This window comes from Columba livia, chromosome 21, assembly GCF_036013475.1.
Source record: "Columba livia isolate bColLiv1 breed racing homer chromosome 21, bColLiv1.pat.W.v2, whole genome shotgun sequence".
In the NCBI taxonomy this organism is placed as follows: domain Eukaryota; kingdom Metazoa; phylum Chordata; class Aves; order Columbiformes; family Columbidae; genus Columba; species Columba livia.
The window spans coordinates 288,310-314,657 of record NC_088622.1 but is presented as its reverse complement, the minus strand read 5'-3'; the positions used below and the strand labels follow the sequence as shown (position 1 = coordinate 314,657).

Sequence of the window (26,348 nt, the reverse complement as noted above, 5' to 3'; positions counted from 1 at the left end):
GCCGCCCTTGCAGGGTGCGAACACTCCTGCTCCTCTTCACACAGAGTTGGGAGAGTCCTGCAGCGTCACCCTTGGAGAGGCAGAGCCCTGGAACACGTGGCATCGTCAGGAAAAGCAATTCAGTTATTCAGCAAACTGCTGCCTGCCTTGGGAAGGCCTGGTGAGCCTTTCCCGTCAGTAGATATGGCCAAGGAACACACTGGGTGTTTGGTTTTGGACAGCTGTCTTTCAGAATTCGGACAGGCTCTGCCCCTTGGCAGATGGAACGTCAGGAGGATGCCCAGGGTGCTCGGTGCAGGTGAGACCCCGCGCCCGCCGGGCTCGCAGAGCAGGGGAGCCGCCCTGGCCGGGTGCAGCAGACGAGGCTGTAAACGTGTGGGGTGTGTTGGGCCGGGGCTCCCGATGGTGGAGCCAGAGCCAGCGGAGCAGCCGGCAGAGCGTGGATTCGCGGCTCCCCGCCGGTTTAAAGGCTGCAGAAGGGCCAGGAAACCTGGTATTTGATCCCACTGTTTTAAACAGCAACAAAATTAAAGTCTCTGTCACATTTTAAAGGGTTTGCAACTTAATTTGTATTCTGGTATGGTAATAAAGAAGCATCTTTTGTCCAGGAGGTGAGATATGCAAAAATAACCTTTCGGATGCTCATAATTAACCTTTAATGATATTCTCTCATTTTTTCCAATATATCCTTTGCGTCAAAAACAACATACAGAGAGAATGCCTGAGACTGCTTGTTGCATCTTAATGGCCTGCAAATACCAGCTGATTAAAAATAACCTATTTATCGGGATGATTTATTGGCGGAGCCGTGGCCCTGGCGCGCCGGGCTGGAGCCGGCACTGCGCAGCGGGACAGCCGCTCGGTGGCTGCCGTGCCCGCAGCCTGGGCGCTTCGCTTTCCAGATGGCACCGTGTAGTGGTTGTGGCAGATGTAGCGCGATTTAAACCGTGCGCGGGTGTGTTAGCAAGCGCGCGCTGGAGCTCGAGGCGGGGCTCCTGCGCCCCGCGGTGCTGAGCGCGGCCGCGGGACCCGCGGGGCTGGTCGAAGGAGGCAGAGGGGTTTGTGGAGCCAGACGGAGGGAGCAGCCGAGTACAGAGCTGATCGCTCTTGGTGCTGGAGGGAGCGCGCGTGGGTCCTGAGCAGCAGGACGAGTCCTGAGAACAGAGATGTACGACAGTCCGCTTGGCGTTCTCGCTGCGTGCGCTCTAACAATGCTTTCATATAATCAAATTTTAAATTCCGTGTGGATATCTGGTGGGTAGGCAGATGTACCGGTATGTTAAACTTTATGTCACTTAAAAATGGTTTTCAAGTACATCACAGGGAGATCATCCAGCTGTAAAATTATCTGCTTTATGACGCCGCATCGCAGATTTGGTCTTTTTGTTTTAATTAAAAATGTACCTTAAACCTCACACCCTCACGTAATCTCCACCGTGCCTTTTTGTTACCTGTAACTTACTGACAGAACGTAAAATGACGCAATTCTTGTGGCGTTTTTCGGTGCGGTTGATGGGGATCAGCCCTGTCCCGTTTCCCTGGTGCCGGTTTCCTGCCGCGCGCCGGGCACGGCGTGAACCCGCCGTGTGAGCTGCCTCCCGCAGCCAGCAGCGCCCCGCGCCCCGACGAACGACGTTCAGCTTAAGGATGACTCCGGTGACTTGGAAGGTGCTGGTTGTTTGGCTTCTCCAGCGAGCTGCCATCCTGGGGCCTCTGGTTTGCTCCGCGGGCTCTGGCCAAGCCGCCGTGCCGCTCCCGGCAGAGCTGGCGCTCCAGTTGGGGTTTTCCAGCCCGTGCCAGTTGTGCCGGCTGAGCCGGGTCAAACTGGGCGGCACAGATAAAGGGGTTTCTGTCCTCACGTGTTCGTTCAGGCTGAATTAATCTGGAAATGTGGAATTTAATCTCAACTAAAAATACTGCAAGGTAATTAAGTTCAGAAGCAGGATGAGCTGAGAGGGTATAGAAAAGATAAACATCAGAATAAGACAATAATTGAGTTTGCGTTGTAAACACATTCCGATCGCAGTTTGGGGTTTTTATTTGTTTTTTTAAGCTGCCTTATTAAGAATTTGAGCAGAAAGTGCTCAAGAGCTTCGGCGGGTCCTGGAGGGGTGGGCGACGGCCTTTGCGTTTGTTCCTGTGCTTCGCAGCAGTTTCTGTCTTGGGGTTTAATTCTCTTTTATCATCCAGTAGTTTGTGAATGAGTTTGAAGGTGAAGAAGGCTTAAAATGGGAAAATGTGTGTTTCCTCGGGAAACTGCTTGTTTTGTGGATTCCCGTAAGCTTTTAATCTAATTATTCTAATAATTGGATGTTTAATGTATAAAATCGATAAGTCAGGTTAGTATCGTTAAATACTCGATGTATGAATTCTGAGGAGCGCCACATGAGTGCTGTGGCGGATAAGCCGTGGTGTTTCCGCGCTGGCCGTGCCGAGCGCTGGTAACCCGGCTCTTGAATGTATTTGCGGAAGGCTGATTTGAGCCCTTTCAGCCCGAAGCGCTGGGGGCTGTTCGGTGCCCGCGGTGGTCGGCGTTGGGGCTCGCGCTGCTGGTGCGGGGGGCTCTGCACCGCGCGGGGACGGGGACAGGGACGGGGGCCGCGCCGCGCCGCGCTGCTCCGGTTCGGTCCGGACACCGGCCCGCAGGACCGGGAGCTGGTCCGGAGCAGCTGCGGCGATGGCGGCTGCTCAGGCGCCTGTTTGGGCGCCGCACGATCCGCTCTGCCCGGCGCGGTGCCCTGTGGCTCGCTTTGATTTTTCCAGAGGTTTGCAGGAAAAATGCAAAAACATTTCCTTCCCATTTACTACTAATAATTTACCCTTAATTCTGAAAAATTACTTTACGGATCTTCATATTTCACAGACCATAACTAGATTACTGCCTTTTACTGGAATACTGTATGTTAATGAAGACCGATTGGGATTACATAATAGATTTCCTCTAAAGAAGGCATTATGCGGTTATTTTTTACTGTCTGGCATTCTAGTTAATTGCCTTGTCATCATTAATTGATAGGGCTAAATTGATATAAATAAATAGAAGATGTTCTGGAGGTCAGTTTGGAAGGCAGGAGGCATTTGGCGCAGGCTGCAGCCTGCGGGTGTGACGGTCGGAGCGAGCGCGTGCGCCCAGATGTGCCCGTAAAGGCACCTCCCGCGCGGCCGGAGCAGCGGAGCGCCCGCTGTCCTGCCAGCAGCAGCGCTGCCCCGGCTGCGCGGGGCTGGGCTTGGCCTTGGGCCGGGCTCACCCTTGGGCTGGGCTCAGTCCTGAGCCTCAGCCTGGCAAAGACCTGGTGGTGGGGGGGCAAACGCAGCAGCGCTAGCCCGTGTGTGTCACTGCCATCGGCCGTCGGGAGAGCAGCAGCTGGAATGGCGCCCGCAGAACGAGGAGCAGTAGCTAAAATGACGCCCGCGGAACGAGGACACCTCAAAGAGGGTTTTAAAGTAAATTGCAGCCCCGGGCCCTCGCCAGGACGCCCCGTTCCCGTGGCGCGAGCGCTCGATGCCACAGGGCGGCCGGTGTTACGCGGCGGGTTTGGGGACACGTGGAACGGGGCTCCCCGCGTGCGCCAACAGGTGCCGGGGGATCCATCTGAAAGCAGTTTAAAGCTTTCCTGAGTTGTAAGGACTAATTCCCAATAAATCAAACGGCGTCCCTGTGGGAGTAAGGGAGACAAATAGACGAGGGCTAAAGAAATGGATAAAGACCCTTGAGCAATAGAGAGATGAATGCCAGTTCGTTTAGAATTATATTTAAGTGAACAAAGTTGATTTAACTGTCTTTTTTCATGCCTTGTACTAAGAGTTAGGTCTATAGCATGTCATTCTATCAAGAGATAATTTGCCAAAAGAATTTTTAGCATTTCATGTGCATTCCACTTAATGACAATTGTGGTGCTCTGACTTGGGTCCCGTACGGTTGTGCGGAGGTTTCGATTGCTCGGCGTGCTGCGGAGCTCATAGCGATTGCCTCGGACTCCTCTCTCGGTCCGGCGCAGGGCTCAGGCCGCCAGCACTCGAGTGCCCGCGCAGCTCGCGGTGCGGCCGCGGTCCCGGCGTAGCCGCGGTGCCGCTGGCGGCCGGCCCGGGTAGCCCGGCGGCGGTGGGGGGGTGGTCAGCTCCGTCTCTAAAGGCTTTTCTTCTTCTTCTTCTATTTTATTTTTAATTGCCTCTAAAAACAGGAGACTTGTTAACGGTTGAATTAATCAGGCTGAGTGACTGTGATGTGGAAAGATGCCGGATGAATCTTTCGTGGAGTTCACTCTTTGGCAGCAAAACGCGGTGCCATTGAGCGTAAGTGACAGCAGAGTAAATGTTTACTGAGAAGTCGAATGCTGTTATTAGTTGTATTACTATTATTATTGCTGTTATTGCTGGTCCCTGGTTTCTGGTTGCGTCAGGAACAAGTGGAGAGCACAACACCGGGCCGGCTCTCCCAGCGCATCCATGATCGCGGGTGTCGTCCCGGGTGCCGGTGGGAGCCGCGATGCGGGTCCCGCAGCGCTGTGGTACAGCCCTCGCTGCCGGGAACAGGGCTCAGGACAGACTTGGGTCCTGCCCAAGTCAGCAGAGCCCCAGATCTTGCTTGGTCCATCTCTGCAGACACAAGGATGTGTTGTCGCGGCTCTGGCATCGTGATCAGTAGCCCCAAGGAGCAGGTTTCGGGCAAGATTTGTCATCAGGCACCCCAGCACACACCAGAAAAGTGCCCGGCACCCTTACAGGGCTTTGGGGCTTATGTTTCTGTCTTCAGCACTTACCCTGATCTCACAAACAGCTCTATTCGGCAGCCCCGGACCGTCCTGTGATACGGTACAAAGCCAACCTCATCCTGGACGCGCGTGTTCGGTTGATTGTTGAGCTGTAGGTAATTACTCTCATATTTAATGAATAGCATTACTTCTATTGATTAACACGGAGGCTGCATGCTGGAAGGAGGAAGCAAGGATTGAGTTTTATGGCCTACTGCTGCGATGAAAAGGAGCATCTAGACACCGGTTAACGTCCCCTCGACGGGATTAGCCGTTGCATTAACTGCAGCTCTGGATAAAATTGCAGTCCGTTATTTTAGACTTCTTGAATACCGTGCATACAAAATAAATCCACTTTTGTCTTAAATGCAGATGACATTTAATTCTAGAAACAAACCAAAAAAATCCAGCGTCTGTATGTTTTGTTGTGATCTCTGTCTCTTCCTCCATGGGGAAGGAGGCCGCTGCCGAGGCACTCGTTCCGTTCCTGGCGTTGCTCCGGTGCCGCCGCGCTGGCCCGGGCCGTAGCCGGGGCACCGGGGCCGCGTCGCCGGCTCCGCTGCGCTCACACCGGCTGAGCTCTTGCGAGGAGCTTCCCCGTGTTTTTGTTGTAGGGGACTGAGCTGCTTTAACTACCGCCCTGGCAGCGAATTGAAATGAATATAAGATAAAAAATCAATTTTAGAGCCAAGGACCTGCTCGAGGAAAGGCTCCGGCTGATCCCATTCCGATGTCCTGGGAACAGAGCCGCTTTTGGCTCTGCGCAGGTTACAGTTCCCTTCCGGCAACTCGAGCTCCCCGGGCAGTGAAACAGTTTTCACTAAATGATGTGTCTGACATTTTCCAAATCTTGATGTGACAATTTAGAGGGAACTAGTTGCATTGAGCAGCCTTATTAATATTGCGGTAACGTGATTAGGGGAACATATCGGTCGTTTAGGCCAAAGGGACTTTAATTGATGAGCGCAATGCAGACGCAGATGCAAAGCATCAGTTCACCGGCATCACCAAATATCCTGATCTTAACTTGTTTTCTTTTTACTCTTGTTTTGTATCTGGTTCATGCTCATGATAAGATGAGCTGGTTTAGATTCTTATTATCCAAGTAAAGGACTTTATATACAAGAAGCAAAACCCCGTTGGAACGGGACGCGGGGCCAGAGGGAGGCGTGTGCTGCTGACCCGGGCACCACATCCAAAGTGGCGTTTCTGCAGAATCTTCCCTGGAAATCCCTGGTGTTCCTGCCGGTCCAGCGCTCCGTTACTGCCTCTCCCCGTGTCACCGCGGGAAACTGCAGGAGGTCTGGTGGCGGGGCCCAGTCCAGAGCTGGAGCTCAGCATCCCCAGCACCCTCAGAATCCCAGGCATCCCCAGCATCCTCAACACCCTCAGCAGCCCCAGCACCCTCAGCAGCCCCAGCATCCCCAGCACCCTCAGCATCCCCAGCACCCTCAGCAGCCCCAGCACCCTCAGCATCCCCAGCATCCCCAGCACCCTCAGCATCCCCAGCACCCTCAGCATCCCTGGCATCCCCAGCACCCTCAGCATCCCCAGCATCCCCAGCACCCTCAGCAGCCCCAGCACCCTCAGCAGCCCCAGCATCCCCAGCAGCCCCAGCATCCCCAGCGCCCTCAGCAGCCCCAGCATCCCCAGCAGCCCCAGCACCCTCAGCATCCCCAGCAGCCCCAGCACCCTCAGCAGCCCCAGCACCCTCAGCAGCCCCAGCACCCTCAGCATCCCCAGCATCCCCAGCACCCTTAGCAGCCCCAGCACCCTCAGCAGCCCCAGCACCCTCAGCAGCCCCAGCACCCTCAGCATCCCCAGCATCCCCAGCACCCTTAGCAGCCCCAGCACCCTCAGCAGCCCCAGCATCCCCAGCAGCCCCAGCAGCCGTGGGGGGGCTGCAGGTCCGGAAGCAGCGTGGCATCTCCTTCCCAGTTGTAGCAGGAACAGTCTGGGTAGAGTAGTTCTTACGCTGCTGTGGCAATTTATGTGAGAGCCGTGGTGGTAAATAACCAGAGAGGGAGGGAAGCATCTCACATCTCATCAATAGTGAAGACAAAAGGCTTTCTGCTCAGCCATTACTCTTCTGTCCTTTCCCTCCTTCCCCCAGGCCGCCAGCAAGAAACCCAAATAGAGATCAGGCAGCTTTTAAATGCCACAGGCTCATAAAAGGGAGGAGATTCAGAGCTGTAATGTGCTGCATGCTGTTCGGGTCTGTAAGATCCACACCGTGGGGCCAGAAACAACTGCGGCGTCTGTGCCAAGAGCGCGGCCCGTGTGGTGCCCGGGCCAGCGCCGTGCCGGCTGCTGGCGGCCAGGACGGTCCCGGCACCCGGCCTGCCGGGGATTCAGGGCGTTCTGTGGATTGCAGGATGCGGAGCAGCAGCGGTGCTGGTGGCAGAGATCGGTGGTTGGTGTCCCCAGCCCAGATACGGTGATGTACTGCACACCGGCAAAGCGCTTGTCTCTGCTGGGGGACCTTTCCGGATGCTCCGCGCCCCTGTTCCCGGTCCCTTTCCTTTGGTTTGCTGCTTTTTTCCGGGGCGCAGCCATGGCGTGTGGGCCGGGCGCCGCTCTGCGCGCACCGGAGACGCGCGGCAGAGCCGGGACGGACGGGGCTCCGCAGCGGGACCCGCCGCCGCTGGCGCGCTCGCTCTGGCAGAGGAAGGGGGCTGTTCTGGAGCATCCAGGTAATTTCAGCTGGCCGATGGTGGTAGAAAACCATCAAGAGCTTGTTTTCCTCAGTAATAAGGTGCCTTTATGCACTTAATGGAGCGTTGGGATGAGTTACTCTATAATTAACAGCTTTTACATCAACGTTACTGCCCTATTATTATGCGATAAACACGGGTGAAGGCGGGTGTCTTTGAGTGGGGTGTTTTGTTGGAGAAGAACGAGAAGTGGCGCCCGCAGGAGCTCGTCCTTGTGCTGGACGGCAGGAGCGCTTGTGGCACAGGCTGCAGCCTGCGCTTGTGCCAAAGACACAATATTGCTTTTCTGTAGACTTTTCTGGCCTATAGTACATTGCTCCATGAACTCTCTTAGGGTGGTGGTTTTTCTCTATGTAATCCAAAGCTGTTTCTTCTTTTCAGACCGCAGAATGGTTCCATGATCCTGTACAACAGGAAGAAGGTGAAATACAGGAAAGATGGATATTGCTGGAAAAAAAGGAAAGACGGGAAAACCACCAGGGAGGATCACATGAAGCTGAAGGTGCAAGGAGTGGAGGTAGGAGCCGGAGGGCGGGCGTGGGGGCGCGGGGCTGGGACGCGCGGCCCCCGGAACGTGGTCCCTGTGTCCCTGTCCACACCTTCAGGAAACACGTGTGGTCACTGCGTTCCAGCCTTTCCCCTCTCGCTCCCCAAAAACACACGTGTTCTCCACGAGCGCTTCGAGCAACACTCAGATGTGGCTTCACCGTCTGGTTGTGTTGCTGCTCGAGTTGCCGTGAGGCTCAATGGAGACACTGAAGTGTCTTCACGCTGAGCGGCTTTTGGTGGAATACGGGCTTTTTGGGACAGGCGCAGGGGTGGCCACGCAGCTCGGGGGGGTTGCCAAGCACTTTTTTTACCTGACAGCTTTGCATGTTTGTGATTTGGTTCTCACAAGACACCAGCTGGGTTTTGGAAGCAGTTACCGTGGTTTCCCGTGTGCTCGTGTTGGTCTCACAGTGTGCAGAGGTGGGATTGCGGTTGAATTCCGACCAGCACCGGGCTCTTCAGGGTGTGTTTTGGAGGAGACCGTTGCTGTACTGATGGTGTTGATCTGAGGAGCCCTTTGGTACCTGACGTTTTACCTCCAGAAGGTGCTTACGGGCTCTCACCGAGCCGTCCTCCGGCTCCTCGGGGAGGTCAGAGAACAAGGTGGATGCGCCAGAGCTCATAGATTTAAAATCTCTTGTTCTCTCATATATGGGTGTGTCTTGGCTCAGTACAATATGATAATCTTTACGAATTCCTTAACAAGGAGAGAAAAAGGTAAACTCTAAGTCTTATTAAGAGAGAAACTCCCTTGTGGAGATGCAGAGTATCAGTTTTGTGTCAGGACTTGTATTTAATTATTGTCATAGCAGTCCCTTAACGCTGTTACAGATTAGTCCGAGAGGACAGCGGCGGAAATTTTCGGTTACTCAATTACTGCATAAACCCTGGCACATCCCCCCAAAACTCCGCAGAAGGTTCCTGTAGCGTTTGGCTCCGACAACGATCCTGAGCTCGGCACCGCGGCGGGCGCGGGCTCCTCGTGGGCCGCGGCGGTGGGGACGGTCACGGTGGCAGCAGTGGGTGACGGTGGTGGTCACGGCATCACAACGTGGGGCTGTGACAGCGTCTGAGCCGTTCGTGTGTCTGGAAAGCAGCGGTTCCTGTGTCTGGTTTCCGATTGCGAAGGGGAATATGGATTATCGTTAAATCTGGAACGCGTCTCCTGGGAGTCTCTGCTGAAGGGAACATACGTATCAATAATTCCTCTTCTATACCAGGGTCCTAATGCATTCGCTTGCAGTAACATAAATTCACAGCAAATGGTGGTGGTTTTTGGCGTCTTTTCCTAACGCCCTATACGTGTCTATACGTGTCAAGGAGCTTTTGTTCTTCAGCAGACCCGTAAGGTCCCTAATGCTTTAATTGTCTCGGCTGATTTTGCGGTGTGTGGTGAAGGTGTTTCCCTTACGGGTCGTCACTTCGCCCATCAGGGTGGGTTACTGGAGGATTCCAGATGGAGACTCTGAAAGAAATGAAGATAAATTTACAAAGAAATAAAGAGTCTGTTTCCTACTCGTGGTTTGCAAATAGTCCTTCCAGTGGCAGATTGGGAATGGGGAGAGCCGTGCGCAGGAAGAGCAAGCGTTGCATTTACTTTAAAGGAGATAGCGCCGAGCAACTGTTTTTACACTTAATTAGTTTGCCCATCGTTTTGGACACGGACCAGAATGGAAAACGTTTTTGGTTTTGTTTTGGTATGATTAAGGGAGAAAAGGTGGAATAAAAGGATTAAATTGCTTTCTCAGGCTTTTCCTCGTTGTTTGATGCCTTCCACCGTTGGTTTGGTGGGTTTCGGTGGCGTGAGGGATCCTGACCCTCCCTCCTCCGCTTTTAGCAAAGACAACTTTTGAAACTTAACAGATTGATGTTTCTTGTTTGAAAACAATCTGTTTTGTGGCGGCAGCTGAGGCTTTTCCGTGACCGTTAGGAGGCGCAGCTCGGCGCGAGAGCTTCGGCGCTGCGCCTCTGCTCCCGCACATTGTCGGCGAATTTCGGCGAACAGTAAGTGGTGCGGGGGTTCAGCAGGTGCGCTGCGGCGTGGGGTGCGGAGCCCGGAACCAGAAGCGACGGGAGGGTTCTGAGCGCGGGGCGCAGACCCGTCCGGCGACGGGCAGGGCGGCACAGCGCAGCAGGAGCGCGGGAGCGGCTCCGGAACTGGCTGCAGCGCCGTGTTTTCCCGTTTACTAAACAGTGTGAACAGAGCTGAGCCGCGTGGGGTAGCACTGTAACTCAAACCCCGTTCTCTAAAGTCTGGACATTTTTCATTTAGCATGTAAAGGCGGTTTCGATGCAAATTATTCCAAAAGGATCTCTGCGGACTAATGACATTAGCGTCTGGGTAGATGGAAGTTGTTTGAGTCACTGATGCTGCAGCTGCCCCTCGTGCTCTGGGGAAGGGGGAGGAACCGGTGCGCTCGGATTCCCCTCCGAGGGCTGGGCGTGCGGACGGGGCGACCAGCACCAGCCAGCACCGGCCCCGCACCCCGTTCCTCCCGCGTCCCCTTGGTCTGCCTGCGAAGCCGGGGACACATCGCGCTGCTTCTGACCCCGAAACCAACCAACAAAATCAACACACACACCCCTTTATGTTATTTAGCCATCCTTATTGAATAAAACGTTAGAACAGGCGTGCAGACACAAAGCAAGGCAACGGGCACGCCGGTACCCCTCCGGAACGTGAGGTGTGTGTCACCGCAGTGCTGTGCAGTGCACACACATTGACGTTTGTATTGGCTGTTTCAGTTTAGAGAAATTCAAAATTAAATACGCTTTCTGCCAGCTCCGCGGGAAAATCCAGTTAGGAAAACAAAATCCAATAGGAGATCTAAAGATTGGTGGCCAGAAATGAAATATTTTGAGAATCAAATATACGGAGATTGCATTGCCGGATCTGTGGTCTCGGTGTCCTGTGCTGGGGACTGGAGGCGGGAGCGGAGGTTTCTGGTCCCAGCTCTTTCCTGTGTCTGCAATTCAGATGAGACGGTTTACAGCAAACCCAGCACTGTTCGGACCGGGGGCAGCGGTTTGCGTTCACGTTTGACCCCGGTTGCCTTTCTGTGCAGTGTAAGCCGGGCGCAGCGCCGCGGCCGCTGGTCGCACAGCTCCCGGGCTCCGTGGGTCCCGCGGGGCGACGCGGTGCCGGCCCTCACAGGGCTCGGAGGTTTCGTTGGCGTGGGGGCGGGGGCCCGTGATCCTGTCACCACCTCGAGCGATGGAGCGCGGGGCTTCCCCACAAACCGCCCGGCCTGCAGCGTTTTGGGGCACTGCAAATATGTTTGTGAAGATTACGCCTCTGTCTGACCTGAGTACGTTCCATAATACCGCGTGGCGTTCCTGTTGGTGGTTTCGCTCTGCCTGCAGTTTTTATGTGCCCGCTGCCATAGACAAATTTTGAATAAACTAAGCATGAGGCAATATTTTCACGCTCAGGCGCGGGAGCCGGTGGCGCGGAGGCGCGTGTCGGCCCCGCAGCCTCGCCCTGCCCCGTGGGACAGGCCCGCCGTCCCCTGGGCACGTGGTCCATCCGCTGCATCGAGTCTTACCCGCCACAGCCAGAGCCATTTGTTTATTCCTGCTAAAGAGAAGCATGATTTTGGGCTTCCAAAGGTTAAATAAATCCTCTCCTGCCTCCCGAGTGCTTCCCTTCCTGCCGGCTGTGTCCTGGAGGGGAGGCTGTGGCCAGCACTGGGACTTGACCTTTAGCAGAGACTGTCCCGTTGCCCAGCTGTTGGCGGGCTGTCCGACCCTGTGCACACAGCGCCGCAGGCTCCTGCACGGCACACGGTGTTAAACGTGACACCGTCACAGGGCCATGGCAGCGCGGGCAGTGACGGTCACCCGCACGGCGCCGCCGCGCAGGGCAGGCTCCAGACCCGCAGCCCCTTCGGGTCGGATTTGTCACGCTCTTGAATTAACAGTTTTTGAACTACAGCAACTGTATAAAACATATGGAAGGGTTTTGATTACAAATCTGAAATCTGAAGGTTTATTAATGGCCAGAGGGCACTGGAATTTAATACCTGCCTGTTGGCTTGTCAATTCACAGCATTTAAAGAACCAGCACCGGTTGAGATGGTTCTATATATAGCAACTTTATTTGAATAGTCGACACGGCTTTCAAAGTAAATATTAATTCCATTATGCTATAAACTGTTATTTATCACGACAGAAACCCATAAAGTTATTTTACTAGAGTATAGCCAGCAAATTGCGCATCCTAGATGAGATGCAGCGTGCGCTGAGTTCCAGCGGCAGTGACCCAGCGTCCTTTACACACACTGGTGTTAAACACACTCGAACCTGCGTCGCGGGACCCCGCACCTGTGTCTGGAACGCGTGTGGAGAAGCCTCTTCGGCCGCTGTCCGTCCGGCGACACCGCGGCTGTGGCCGGGCCGGCCGTTCGGCTGCTTCAGTTACCCGAACTGCTCCTTGCGAGTGCCTCCTGACTGCCTGACTCCCGGGCGTCCCGCGGTGCACGGCACTGACGTGGGGTGATCGATGGTCATCCTTTGAGCCCAGTAGCCGTGGAGGTGTCCAAGGGGGAGGAGTGCTGAAAATCCACCCCCCTACCCTGGTGCTCTGATAAAGTGTTTTCTGCCCAGGATCTTGGAGGAACATCCTTATTTCATGAATGACTTTAGGGAGAGGAGCAATCCCCACCAGGAAACCATTGGGGAGGGTGGATTTTATTATATTTTGCCAGTAAACAACAATTGGTACATTTAATACTTGCCCAGGTCCTGTGAGATCTCTGTGACTAACGCGAAGTGACAGTTGTCACAGTATTCCGTATAAATACCCATCTATTTGCAGGTGTCTGTTCTGGTTTTAATGTGATCCCGCCTTTCCTGCGGGGAGGGAGGGCGTGGTGATGGATGGACCCCGCACCTGTGTCTGGAACGTGTATCGTTGTGTTGTCCATGGGGATGCGGGGCTCGGTGCCCTCGCCGCCGTGCCGCTCGGCAGCAGCGACCTGGCGCTGGCGGGGCCCGCGGGCCGGCCCGGGGCGGCGGGGGGGGAACAGGAGTGGAGCAGAACAACATCAAACCTCAGGAGGTGTGTAATGTCACGGGTGCGTGTGCTGTCAGGACCGCTTGATGCCACGTTGTGGTAAATTTAGAGGCTGCTTCTTTAGTTGTAGTTTTACACGTTTGATTCAGAATTAAGCAAACATTCTTATGTGGCTGGTGTTTTTCCTTGTGGATAACTTGAGCCCTTAATGTATTAATTTGCATATATATGTATCTATTTATATACATATATATATTTACTTTGCTGTAATTTACTCGCATGCATCCTGTGAATTATTCATGAGGGACGTTTTGAATTTTCATTCCCCTGCTGGGCACACACTGGATGTTTCTGGCTGGGCCGGGCCTGGCCGCGCGGTGCCACGCACGCGGTGCCACGCACGCGGTGCCACGCACGCGGTGCCGCGGGGCTCGCTGCGCGGGACACCGTGAACCGGTTTGGCTGTGGGCTGGGCGCCGTGTCCCGCTGCCAGGGGACCCTGGTCCCGGGAACCCGGTGAGCGGCCCCGGGGCCCGCGGCTCCGGCGCCCGTGCCCGGGGTGTGGGCTCCGGTGCAAGGCGCCGCGGTACCGCCGGACCGCGCCGGGCCAGGCAGCCGCAGACAGCCGTCCGCTTTGACTATGGAACAAAGCACTTCTGTAGCCCGCTTGAGATCTTCTGGCCGTGTCTACATTTTAATAGCACTGCTGCAGAGGAGAACGTGTTTTTATTGCTTATATTTATCAGTAAGAGCGAAGAACGAGTGCCTGGCGGCAGCTCCGCACAGAACGTGCTCTAAGGAAGCTGTAGGTGAAGCTGTACGTGAAGCTGTTTGGGGGAGAATACCGTAGAATTTTAGACTTAGATAACCATGCTGTGCCTGCGTCTGATTGCTGATACAAATTATCAGAAAGAAATTCTACTTTAAAACAGAATTTTGAGCAATGTCCATGTGTAATAAAATGAGCAGGAAGCGGAAAGTCACATCTCTGTTTCATGCTGAGTGGGAGATCCCTATTACCTTCACTTAAAGGAAAAAAAATTAAGCAAATGATGTAAGCTCTTGAAATTGCTTGTTGAAAGCGCGTTGCAGTGGCAGGATTGCCTTCCTGAGCGCGCTGGAGGCACTTGGTCTGCTGCCGAGGACGCCTGGGAGGGGAGGCAGGGGCGCCCGGAGCCGGGTGGCGTGGGCAGGACACGCACCTCGTGGCCGGGCCCCGCGCGCCGCTGGCCCCTCGCCGCCCAGACATCGTCCTGCGGACACCAGAGGAAGAGGGCACAACCTTATTTCTTCAAAGATCAGCCGATCTAGCCCAGAGCTGTGGTAAAATTCCAAACTTTACTTTTAGGAATCATCTTTTGTGAGTAATATTTTTTGGAGTTAAGGGGCAGGTACACAGTCGAGAAATAAAATGCCAAGGCTCGGTGCCTTGGAGCCGCGTAGGATGTCGTGTTGTGGTGACGGCTCGGCTTTGTTGGGAGCGGTACGCGATGTAAAGATGGTCCCCAGCTCGGTCTGCGCTCCGGCCCTTCTGGGCACGTGGAGAAAGCCGTATTTCAGCCTGCGGCAGCGCTGCCGTTTTTCATGCACAGAATGGGTTGTGTTGCCAAAACAGACTCTTGCCGTCTGCCCGTGGGTCTTGTGCCATCAGCAGCTGCGTTCCTGGGGAGGTTTTACAGCCACGTGGTGTCAGACAGCAAATCCAGGCTGCCCCGTGAACGTGGTCATTAGGAGTCTGTGCTTTTGCCTGTTAATGGTACCACAGAATAGTGATAATTATAGGAGGCATCATTTAACGTCGTTGCCAGTGTGCTCTGTGTTTTTTTATACACGTTCTCATTGGCGGTCGACAGAACCACACTCCAAGTGGAATATCCCGTGGCCGTTGCCATGTGACCGCGCTGCGGGTGGTGTAGCTCGGGTCGCTGTACCGCGGGCCGGTTCCTGAGTTACCCGGGGCCCGCCACCGCTTTTCATTTCTTGCTTCACCCGCGTGCTGTTGGGGGAGCGGTCCCCGCAGGTCCCTGCTGCTGCTGCTTCCTTCTCAGGAATCCATTCGACGTTCATTAAACTTTTTACAGATATAAGTTCAAAGTGCTGAAAATTACTGGAATTTAGAAAATGTGGAGAATGTAAAAGGCTTTTCCATTTCTTGTCGAGCAATCTGACTTTGCTGGTGTGAAAGAACTTGGATGGCCAAACCGGGGCTCCTGTCCGTGGGAGCGCCTGGTTCAGAAAACACACACTGGCCTCCAGCTGCGCATCGTGGTTGTACAGACGGGTGTATCGCGTCGTGGTTGTACAGGTGGGTGTATCACGTCGTGGTTGTACAGACGGGTGTATCGCGTCGTGGTTGTACAGACGGGTGTATCGCGTCGTGGTTGTACAGACGGGTGTATCGCGTCGTGGTTGTACAGACGGGTGTATCGCGTCGTGGTTGTACAGGTGGGTGTATCATGTTGTGGTTGTACAGGTGGGTGTATCATGTTGTGGTTGTACAGGTGGGTGCATCGCATCGTGCAGGCAGATAATGGTGTGTTTTTAGTGGAAACCTGTCCTGGGCGCCTGGTCCGTTGTAGGGCAGGAGGCCAGGCGGGTGCGCGTCAGCTCTTCATCCTTCTGCCCGTGGGCGGGCCGGCGCGTGCCCTCGGGAGTGCTGTGCGGGGCCGAGTCACTTTGCAAACTCTGCCGTACCTGCAGGGGACCTTGAACTATAAAATAACATTTTATTATCTGCATAATGCCGGACCCTTGCGGTAATGCCAATGTCAGAAAGATTGTTAATAAATAATGAGCAGCAGAATGAGCCAAGGGTTGACCTTTTGTAGAGCACCATCTGTCACCAGAGCTTCACTTGATCTTTACTTCCAGCGCTGATTTCTTTTCCCGTCCCCTCTGGGGATGTTGTAGGCTTCACTCCTATTAATAGCTTTTGTCTGACTTGTAAAAACTCTTGTAAAACTGAGAGGTTTCCCACTTTCACGGGCGACGAATACTTGGGGAAGAGGGTCAGGGATGTTTGTGACCGGGCGGTGACTGGGCAGGACCCTCCTCGTAGCCCGCGGTGCGGCAGAGTGACGCTGCTTGGGAACGGGAGGGCGTGCGAGAGCGTCCCTGGCACTTCGGCTGCTCTGTCCTCCGCGTTCCGTGCTGTCTGGCAATGGGAAGGTGAGGAGGAGAGCAAAATGCAGGGAAGAGTTTGCCAGGGTTTCAAGTTCGGGCTTTCTGGCGTTGCTAAGAACGGATCCAGCGGCACGGGAGGTGAGCTGTGGCGAGCGAGGGAGCCACGGCCGGGGCCTGCTCCCGCTCCTCCGCAGGCCGAGCGTCGCGTGCGTCTGGTCACGTCATTTGGGAGGAAATTACAGAAGATAAATGCCCCAGTTTTTCCGATTGATCATAAATAAGTGCTTGTTAAAAGCACTCAAGTTCATCCCTCTGGGTTGGGGCATAAGTGGCTAATTTAACAGTACAGTTCAGGTTCGGTTCCCCCATCTTTAGCAATAGTGCCATCAACTGAAGGAAATCATAACCAGATATGACTTGTACAAAACTTCCTTCTTTTAAGCCAACTGTAGATGGAAAGGAGAGAAGATTGTGGAACTTTCCTACTCCGGTGGCCACTGGCACTTTCAGTTGAGAATCTGGACTTTGCCGGCAGCGCCGCTGCTCGTCGGGACGGGATGGATGCTCCGCGGCATCCTCCTCCTGCACCGCGGGGACGACTTCATTTGATTCAACGTGCATGAAAAGATAAAACTTTAAAGTCAAGTGACTTAAACGTGGAAAAAAAATGCAGCTTGGTTATTATGGTGTATGCTAAATTTTAGTAGCATTTAGAAAGTGGTTTGTGGGGTAGAAAGGAGAAGCAAACCCATCAAACCTCAGCTGTGTTCTGGTTTATAGTGCAGAACACTTTTCGCTGCCATCCAAAGGCTTTAAAACGTAGCAAGGCACGGTCGAACCCAAGGGTGTCAGGATATGGGTAAGAAGCGTGCATTAAAGGAATAGAATAAAAGGGTCCACTGGGACCCAAATGCAGGGAACATTTGGGCAGAGATCCTTGGCGCAGAAAAGCCTCTTTGACTTGTTCTGTTTCATAGGTATTTACTAACATGTACAACTCCTTAAAGAATAACAGTTTGAAAAGTTTTGAAGGCTTGGAGTATCCCCACCGCGTTGTGCTGCTTTGGTTAGAAAAAGCGAAACAAACACACAGCTGCAATACTGTACTAAACTGGGTATTTAAGTACGTTGGAAAGATCAGAGAGTAGCTGTTCTTCTTTGGTTCAAAACGTAAAGCTGAAGAGTGGTGTATTTCAACAGTTTGAAACATTGGTGGTTGTTTCTGCCTTGAGCAGGCGCCGTCACAGCTGGGGCCCAGTTCTCACCTGTAATTTTATTTTTCATTGTATTTCTTTTTTAAATATGCTGAGCTTTCTTGCACAGATTGATAGTCCTTTCCTCTTTATACTCTAATAATATGTTGTGTTGCTATGCACTTTTTACAAACTGCTGCAGAGAATTAAGCCCTAAGTCTTCCTCTGTATTAGTCTGGGTGTCCTGTTACTGGGTGCATTGCTTTCCAGTAACGCGCTGGAGCAGAAAGCCCAATCCAGGACCGGCTGAAGGAGGGACCAGCGAGCGCCGCTGTTCCCGCGCTCTGCCCGGGAAGCCCGTACGGTGTCTGTCCGTGCTCAGCTCCCGACCAAAGGCAGCGCCGGCTTTGGGAGCGCCGCTCCTGGAGCCGTGTGAACACCCTTGAGCATCGCTCCTGGAGCCGTGTGAATACCCTGGAGCGCCGCTCCTGGAGCCGTGTGAATACCCTGGAGCGCCGCTACTGGAGCCGTGTGAGCACCCTGGAGCGCCGCTCCTGGAGCCGTGTGAATACCCTTGAGCATCGCTCCTGGAGCCGTGTGAATACCCTGGAGTGCCGCTCCTGGAGCCGTGTGAATACCCTTGAGCATCGCTCCTGGAGCCGTGTGAATACCCTGGAGCGCCGCTCCTGGAGCCGTGTGAATACCCTTGAGCATCGCTCCTGGAGCCGTGTGAATACCCTGGAGTGCCGCTCCTGGAGCCGTGTGAACACCCTGGAGCGCCGCTCCTGGAGCCGTGTGAACACCCTGGAGCGCCGCTCCTGGAGCCGTGTGAACACCCTGCAGCGCCGCTCCTGGAGCCGTGCGAGCGCCCTCGGCAGCGCAGCGGCTCATTGCGCTGTCCCCCGCGCGTGCAGCCTTCATTACTTGCGCTGCTGGCAAAGGCGGCGTTTCCAGCAGATCCGCACCACTCCATTTAGCCCAGAGCGATGATTTATTCCCCGCTCGCCACCGGACACCCTTGGTTTCCCTGGCTAATGAGCAGCTCAGGGAGGGCCGGGAAGGAGAGTCCCGCTCCCCGTCGAGTGCGTTAAACACGGGTGTGTTGCTAAAGCTGCGCGTTATCTGCTGGTGCAGGCGAGACTGAAGCAGACGTGAGTTCCGTGTGGGTTGAGTCATTGTCCACGGCGAAGCTTTAATTCCTCCAGCGTCAGCGGTTCCCGGGGCGCAGCCTCCTCCCGGGAGCTCGCTGTTACCACAGCTGTAGCTCCCAGCTGAGAGCTGTCAGCCAGCAGCTTTTCGTCCCCTGAACGTGTGCTACAGGGGATTTATGGCGCTGGTTTTTGAATGTTAGAATGCTGTTGGGTTCTCAGCCGAATGCCGTACAAAATGTTAGGTGCCTTACAAATACGTTGCCTTTGTCAACCAGACAACTCCTCAAATAATGAAATCAGGTTTTCTTGACAAGGGCAAAAAACCCCAGGTTGGCGAGCATTAGTTGTATTCACATCCTTTAATTCCTTATTAATCAAACGGCCGATCAGTTTTCCCTTGCCTTTCCTGGTACTGATGTTAGGCTGGTCAGCCCAACAGGACAGACCGAGGGGCTCATCCTGCCGCCGGGTTTGGCGCGTGATCCAGAGCGGAGTTACGCAGGGCGCTGGAACTGCACGCCATTGAAAGGCAGTGGCCCTTCCCATGCCACAAGTGGCAAATGCGACCACCTGTTTACTTCATGCCGTTACGTACTGCTATATATAGCAAACAGGTATTCAGTGTGGTTGTTAATTAACGCCAGCCAAAAATAGCGCTTCTGGTTACCTTACAAAAGGCAGAGTGCCACGACGGTAGGAATGGCAAAACCCCAGAGCTGCTGCAGCCGCTCACGTGAGCGTTGTTACCTCTGTGAGATCTGCTCCGTGAACGGGGACACGGGCGGGGGCCCGGGCTGGGCTGGGGGCAGCAGGCGAGCGCCGGGCCGTGCCGGCTGTGCCGCGTGGAGCCGGGGACGCCGGGTGAACGCAGAGAGCGCTGCGCCGAAGGCAGCGGGGCTGGATCACGCTCTTGGCGCCAGCCGGCAGCGCGGCAGAGCCGCCCGCAGAGCAGCCTGCACGTTTGCTTAATCCTGGGAAAAAGTGTGGCGCTTGGTTTTTTTTGTTCAAACATTCTCGCTTCAGGCTTAAGAGTGTTCTTATTTGGGAGTGTTTCCAGTTATTTGCAATGTGCTAATTACCCAGTGGCAGAACCTAAGTGGGTGTAAATTGTCATATCTCTGCTGACTTCTGTGGAACTGCAGCAATTTGCACTTCAGGAGGATCTGTCACCCAGATTGCTGCCAAGTCTGGAATCCCTTGGCTCTTGGCTGGGGAGCCCCGGGCTCCTGGGAATACGGAGGGAAGCGAGTGGTCGGCAGGGCTCAGGATCCCGGGCTGACGTCTCGTGGCTCCTGTTTGCTGCTCGGCCGCGGTGGGCGCGGGAGCCATGGCGGCCGTTGCCATGGCAGCGGCAGGCCCGGAGCAGCAGGGAGGCCGAGGCCTCCAGAGCCACCGCGACGCCAGGAGCGCAGTCGAGGCTTCTGCCTCTTGGTGTGTCTCATGGTGTGACCGCGTGTCTGACCGTGTCTGACCATGTCTGACCGCATGTCTGACCGCGTGTCTGGCCGCGTGTCTGGCCGCGTGTCTGGCCGTGTGTCTGGCCGTGTGTCTGGCCATGTGTCTGACCGCGTGTCTGACCGTGTCTGGCCGTGTGTCTGACCGCGTGTCTGACCATGTCTGGCTGTGTGTCTGGCCGTGTCTGGCCGTGTCTGGCCGTGTGTCTGGCCGTGTCTGGCCGTGTGTCTGGCCGTGTCTGACCGTGTCTGGCCGTGTCTGACCGTGTCTGGCCGTGTGTCTGACCGCGTGTCTGACCGTGTCTGGCTGTGTGTCTGGCCGTGTCTGGCCGTGTCTGGCCGTGTGTCTGGCCGTGTGTCTGGCCGTGTGTCTGACCGCGTGTCTGACCATGTCTGGCTGTGTGTCTGGCTGTGTGTCTGGCCGTGTGTCTGGCCGTGTCTGGCCGTGTGTCTGGCCGTGTCTGACCGTGTCTGGCCGTGTCTGACCGTGTCTGGCCGTGTCTGACCGTGTCTGGCTGTGTGTCTGGCCGTGTCTGGCTGTGTGTCTGGCTGTGTGTCTGGCTGTGTGTCTGGCCGTGTGTCTGGCCGTGTCTGGCCGTGTGTCTGGCCGTGTCTGGCCGTGTGTCTGGCCGTGTCTGGCCGTGTGTCTGGCCGTGTCTGGCCGTGTCTGGCAGGGGCTGCAGAAGCAGCCCGGTGCCGCGCAGCCGAGCCCTGCTCAGAGCAGACTCCGTGAGACGTGGCTCAGGGTGTCGGTAAAGAGCAGGTGGGGAATTCCAGGCAGAAGGGCATAAATACAGATTTGTTTGGCCATCGAGCATCCTGACGTTTCCTGCTGTAATGGCCTTTTAATTGATTAATCCAAAAATAAAAGATTCGTGTTGTCAGCTCCCTCCACAACTTTTTCAGTCATCTTGGAAGGCACCAGAAGCCGAGAAGGCAGTGTGACGGCAGAGCGGGCACAGGAGGCCCTGGTGCAGGCTGGAGCCAGCTGGGGTTGTTCTGCCGGGTTGTTTTTAGCTGTTAACCTCAAAATTTGATCCAGAGTGCGCCCTTTGTGCTCATCTGCAGTCGGCTTTGCGCTGATGCTTCTCAGCCACCCTCTCCCCCTGTGTTCCGTGCCTTGCTTGAACCTCTGGCAACCCCCGTGCACCCTTCCATTTGCAGCTCTTTTTTGGTTTTGATTTTGGCTTATCCGCCATGGGTGCCCATCTCATTGAGTGCTGAGAAGCTCATTTTTGTCTCCTGTTAGTCCCAGGTGCCAGACGCCTCCACTCTCCCTGGATTTGCTGATCCGGGTGCTGTTCTCGGGGTCCCCGCGCTCCTCGCCGGCTCCCGCGGGGCTCTCGGGTGCTCCGTCCCATGGGCGCCCCTGCCGCCCCCAAGGCCGAGCATCGTTTTCTCCACCGCTCCTCCGTGTGTTTTGCAGCGTCTCTTACGTGGCACAGCGGAGTCCTGGCCCATCCAGTGTGTCCCATGTGTGTCTCGCAATGTTATTTGTAGTCGCAGCAAAGGACCTGGGGCCGCCTTGCTTTGCTGTGTAGCTTCAATAAAGACAGGGTGAATAATTAATTTCTCAGTCCTTCTGTGCTTTAACTCTTGGTTCTGTGAAACACTGGCGCTGGTTTTTCACCTCGCCTGGTGCCGCCGTGTTTATTCACGTTGCGGGTTGCTTGGAAGGCCTCGGTATTGGGCGTTCGCTGGGGCAGCGGCTCAGGCGGTGCCGCGCTCTCGGCGTTTTCCTGCTGCCCGCAGGTCCGTGGCCGCGCGGGTAACGCCCTGGGGCGAGGGCACGCTGCTTCAAGAAGATAAACCCACAGGCAGCCAGAGGTTTTCCAGAATCTTATTTATCGACCACCTGCTTGTTGGTCTCATCCCTCTCCCATTCAGGGGAGTTTAAAGGCTGTTTAGACCCCATTTCCAGGTGAAAGAGGGCAGACGTTGGGCTGGAGAGCAGAACGGGCAGCGTCACTGGCCCGTTGCCGATACCTTTGAATTTACCATACCTGCATGTCACTCGTTTATGAATTCCTAAATGTTAAAATAAATACATGCGTTGATTTCATGAAGAGGTGTAATGTACCAGGTAGCAGATTTTTATCTACTTTGGGCCTAATTCATTAACATTTTGCTTGTACAGGCATATCGTTATCTTTATGTGGCTTCTCTGGTTGGCCATATGGGTTTGTTGGCTGCATGGTATTTCTCAGCAAGGATGCAGCAAACTTGCCATCTGGGTGATGTTTGCCTGACTACTTGAAGTGGTTTTTGGCTTTTTGTTTCGATATGGCTGTAAGAGGTTTCTGTCACCCCCCGTTTTGCCGCGGGCAGTGCGTGGTTTGCTTTCTGCAGCACCGAAGCGCTGGGCGGTGGTGGCCGGCGCTGGGACGCGTTTGCACTGTGGGGATGTCACCGGCCTCCCGGCACCGCGCGGCAGACGGCTCTGGCATCCGCATCCTGCCTTGGGAACCAGGGGAAATAATGGTTCTTTGCAAACGAATGTTGATATTCTGATAATCAGGGTGTGTTTTATTGCGCTGCTCCCAGACCGGTACATTCTGTAAAGCTGATTTACGGATGCAGAAGTGACAGCAGGTGAGCAGCAGGAGCTGTCGGCACGGAGCGTGGAGGATGCGAATGTCCTGGGACGTCCTCAGCGCAGGAGCTGGGGATGCCGGGGATGCTCCTGGTGCTGGGGATGCTCCTGGTGCTGGGGATGCTCCTGGTGCCGGGGATGCTCCTGGTGCCGGGGATGCTCCTGGTGCCGGGGATGCTCCTGGTGCCGGCGATGCTCCTGGTGCCGGCGATGCTCCTGGTGCCGGCGATGCTCCTGGTGCCGGGGATGCTCCTGGTGCCGGGGATGCTCCTGGTGCCGGGGATGCTCCTGGTGCTGGGGATGCTCCTGGTGCCGGCGATGCTCCTGGTGCCGGCGATGCTCCTGGTGCCGGCGGATGCATGTGCTGCTCACCTCGCGCAGCCGCATGGAAGAAGGAACCACAATACCATGTTACTGAGCAGCATCTGGAAAATTGCCCTCAGGTCTCACATTCATGTTTGTAACCTTTGTAAAAATATTCTTACCCATTGCTACCGGTTTTTATAATGTCAGGGTACTAAGCTCTGCCTCCCAGTATTACATCTGGCACACAGTGCTACCTTCTTTATACCCTAGAGCACATGTATTTTCTAAGCTGGCTTTCAAAAATAGCCGGTTTCCAAAAAAAAGAATTCAGGGGAGACAGCTGTTGGCAGGGAAAGAAGATTTTATCAGGCCTGAAGCGAAATGCGCAGCGGATCTGAAACTGAAGTTCACCCTTAGCGATCAGGGTTCTTCTGGCTCCGTCTGGAAAGCTGCTCCGCTGGATCCTCATCCGCAGAGATTCCCCCTCCTGTGGAGGATCCTGTGCCACAGCCAGGATGGCCCCGGGCCGCGTGTCCGGCGTGTCCGGCCGCTGGCGAGCGCCCAACCTGGGACGTCCCGGCGGGCTGCGGGAGATGCTGCCGCGGGTCCCTGCTCCCGTGCTCCTGCCTCCACCTGCCCTGCTCCTCCTCCTCTTCCTCCTCCTCCTCCTCCTCTGCAAAAACTGGATTCCCTCCTGTTAGTTTTACAAACCTTATCCCATCTGGAAACCTTCTTATCATCCCGTTCTCCCTCTGTGAAGTCCAGAATTAAGAAGCTGCATTTAGATTATGGAAAGGATTGCCCAAAAATACGCACAGCCGAAAAGGGCGGTTGGGAAAATGTAACGGGAATGCAATAGCTGTACAATGTCACTGGTGGGGAGTGAGATCCAGCTGCACTGGAATTTAAGGAAATTAATACAAATTGTGTATAACACTCTTACTCAGAATACCAAATCGTAGCATCTTATGTTTTGACATGTCTGTTATTTATATGCAAATTCAGCCTTTACTGCAGAATTTCCTTGGAGATAAACATTTTATTAGGGAGTTAAGGAAAAGGACACAATGCGTTAATGGAAGATAATCAACACGGAGCTTGTGGCGGGGAACGTCACAAGGGGGACGGGAGTGTCAGCTGCCGAGGCTCCCTGGGTGGAACTCCATCTCCACGGACACCGGCCCAACGATCCCTTTCTGTGCAGGGTTTCCTCAGATGCCAACGTATCTGGACCTCTCCCTGTCCTCATTGACCTCTGTAGAATCTGTCTGGTCTTGTCCCCAGCGGCTGACACAGCCAACACAGACGTGAATGGTTCATCCACATTTGTATCGGATTTTCCATTTATGTTGTAGTAGACATGATTAAAGCCTTCAAGTAAAATTGCAGCTAAATCCTGTCATAGCCTAACCCATTATTTTTTTGTGCTCCTATTAGGATTTTAGGCATTTCTTTGACACATTTTTATTGCTAGATTAGGAGGAAAACACTTGACTTGTTTGCAGTGTTCTCATATTGTCTTTATAACATTTCTAAAAGAGGATAAATATAAAATACTTCAGTGCAGTGTGGCTGTATTTCAGTCTGACGTTAGTACGCCCCGTGGTTCCCGGCTCACAGTTCTCACCTCGTGGTGACGGTGCAGAAACCCTCGAGCTGCTGGAGCCGCCTGGTCGCCGCGGCCGGGCCGGGCCGGACCCCGCCAGCCTCTGGCACGGGGACCCGCGGTTTGCAGCCCCCGCTGGGGGTCGGGCCACCGGTGGAAGGGTTTAGTAGTGCCGGCGGCGCAGCCCCGGTCCCGGTTCCAGCGGCGGCCGTGGGGCCGGGCCCGGCAGCAGCACCAGCACCCACTGGTGATTCACACGGCACCGGTGACGGTCACGTCCGAGCCGGCTCCGGCCAGCGCCTGCTCCTTCGTGGTGGAGCTCAGGCGTGTCTGCCAGCCCAGAGTGGTGCTTCCTGTGCACTTCTCGTTCATGGAAGAGATGATGTGATTCCCGAGATGTGGATGTTATAAATGGTTTTGCTTTCATCGTGTGGTTCGGGACAGGGCTCACGCTGCCCTCCCGCTCTCCCCGCTAGTCCTGGAAGCCCGTGCCTTGTCCCAGCCGGCTCACACCCGGCATCTCAGCAGCTCTCGGGTCTCCGGAAGACCCTGGGCGTTATTCCAGAATATTCGAGCTGGCGGTTGCCAAGCTGCGTGGGGGTGATTGCGGCACAGGAGTGAATTTGGGGCTGGGTTATTGTGGTCATCACGGGCATCCCCCGTGGGGTTTTCTTGTGATTTCTGGGTTTGCGGTGGGTGTTGAGCATGCAGGTGGCAGGGAGCGGGGTGGGTGGTGTGAGGCCTTTTGTGCCAGATGGGGAGGTGGTTTGAGGAGCATGTTCTGTAACGAGCTGGCTGTGATCCCTGGCCCTAAGGAAGCTTTAAGCTCCGGGAAAGCCGTTGATCCCGTCCAGGGTCCCGTGCACGCCTGAGCTGTTCCCAAGGGAAAGCCGAGTCGTGTCCTGCAGCCGTCCCTGCCCGCAGCGTCCCGCGGGCGCGGTGCTCACCACGGCCAGGGTGATTAAGCACTTAAACTGATTAATCAAATTTCTTGTGATGAGAACTACTGTCGTTCATTAATCTGAATGGGATTATAAATAAGGGTTGGCAGATAGGGAAGACAAACATGTTGACAGATAGACCTGCTGCTTTGAATACAAATGACGCTGCTGCATCTGGAGGGTTTTAGCTCCTGGCAGCCTCGGGATGTGGCTTCCCTAAAGGTAAAATTAGACTGAGATTAAAGTATCCCCATATTAATAAAGAAATACGTATTTATGAACAGGCATCTACTGCAGGCGGGTGTGCGGGTCTGCATACCAATGATACCACAGCAGGACTGGCTGTGGATTTTGCTTCCTGTGGAATTTGTGAAAGATTTTATGAGGTTAGTTGTAGTCAAAACTCAAGGATAACCCAATTGCAAGTGTGTGGCTAATACCAATTTGAGCAATAAAGTAGCAGGCCAGCGCGAGCAGTTCCTGTTGAGTCGTCTTGCAGTTGGCAGCATTGCAAATAACAGAAAATTCATATCAAATTTTGCCCTTGTGGAGATGCTGCCTCGTGCTGGCTTTCTGGGGAGACAGCGCCGTGCGGTTTCCGTGGCACGGCCGGTGCAGGACGCGGTCCCGGCGTCCGGGGCGGCTGCGGGACCCTCTGCGGATGGGGCGTCCGCGCTCGCGTCTCGCTGTGGCGCGGCGGGCAGCCCTGTGGAGCACGCAGAGATTAAAGCTGCTGCTCCTTCTGGGACTGGCTGCATGCGCTTCTCTTCATAAATATTTGAAGAATTCTTATTAAAAGAATTACCAGTATAAAAAATGGAGAGTTTGATAGCTGGCACGTAGCGCTGCAGCGTCGTTGTGTGCGGGGAGGTCGGGGGCCGCGGCGCCTCTCGCCCCACAGAACAGCACGTTTCCCGGGACCAGGAATGGAAATGAGAGGTTTGGGCAGGCTG

The 26,348-nt window shown here is 54.8% G+C and overlaps 1 protein-coding gene across 17 annotated transcripts in view; it reads left to right on the top strand.

Annotated features, from left to right (window-relative positions):
• CAMTA1 (calmodulin binding transcription activator 1) overlaps positions 1–26,348 on the top strand; it is a 156,796-nt gene that overhangs the window by 51,598 nt on the left and 78,850 nt on the right. For all 17 annotated transcript variants that reach the window (XM_065037714.1, XM_065037726.1, XM_065037718.1 and 14 more), the window contains one exon: positions 7,847–7,982. In XM_065037714.1, the coding sequence (XP_064893786.1) occupies positions 7,847–7,982 (136 nt within the window). The remainder of the gene's footprint in view (positions 1–7,846; positions 7,983–26,348) is intronic.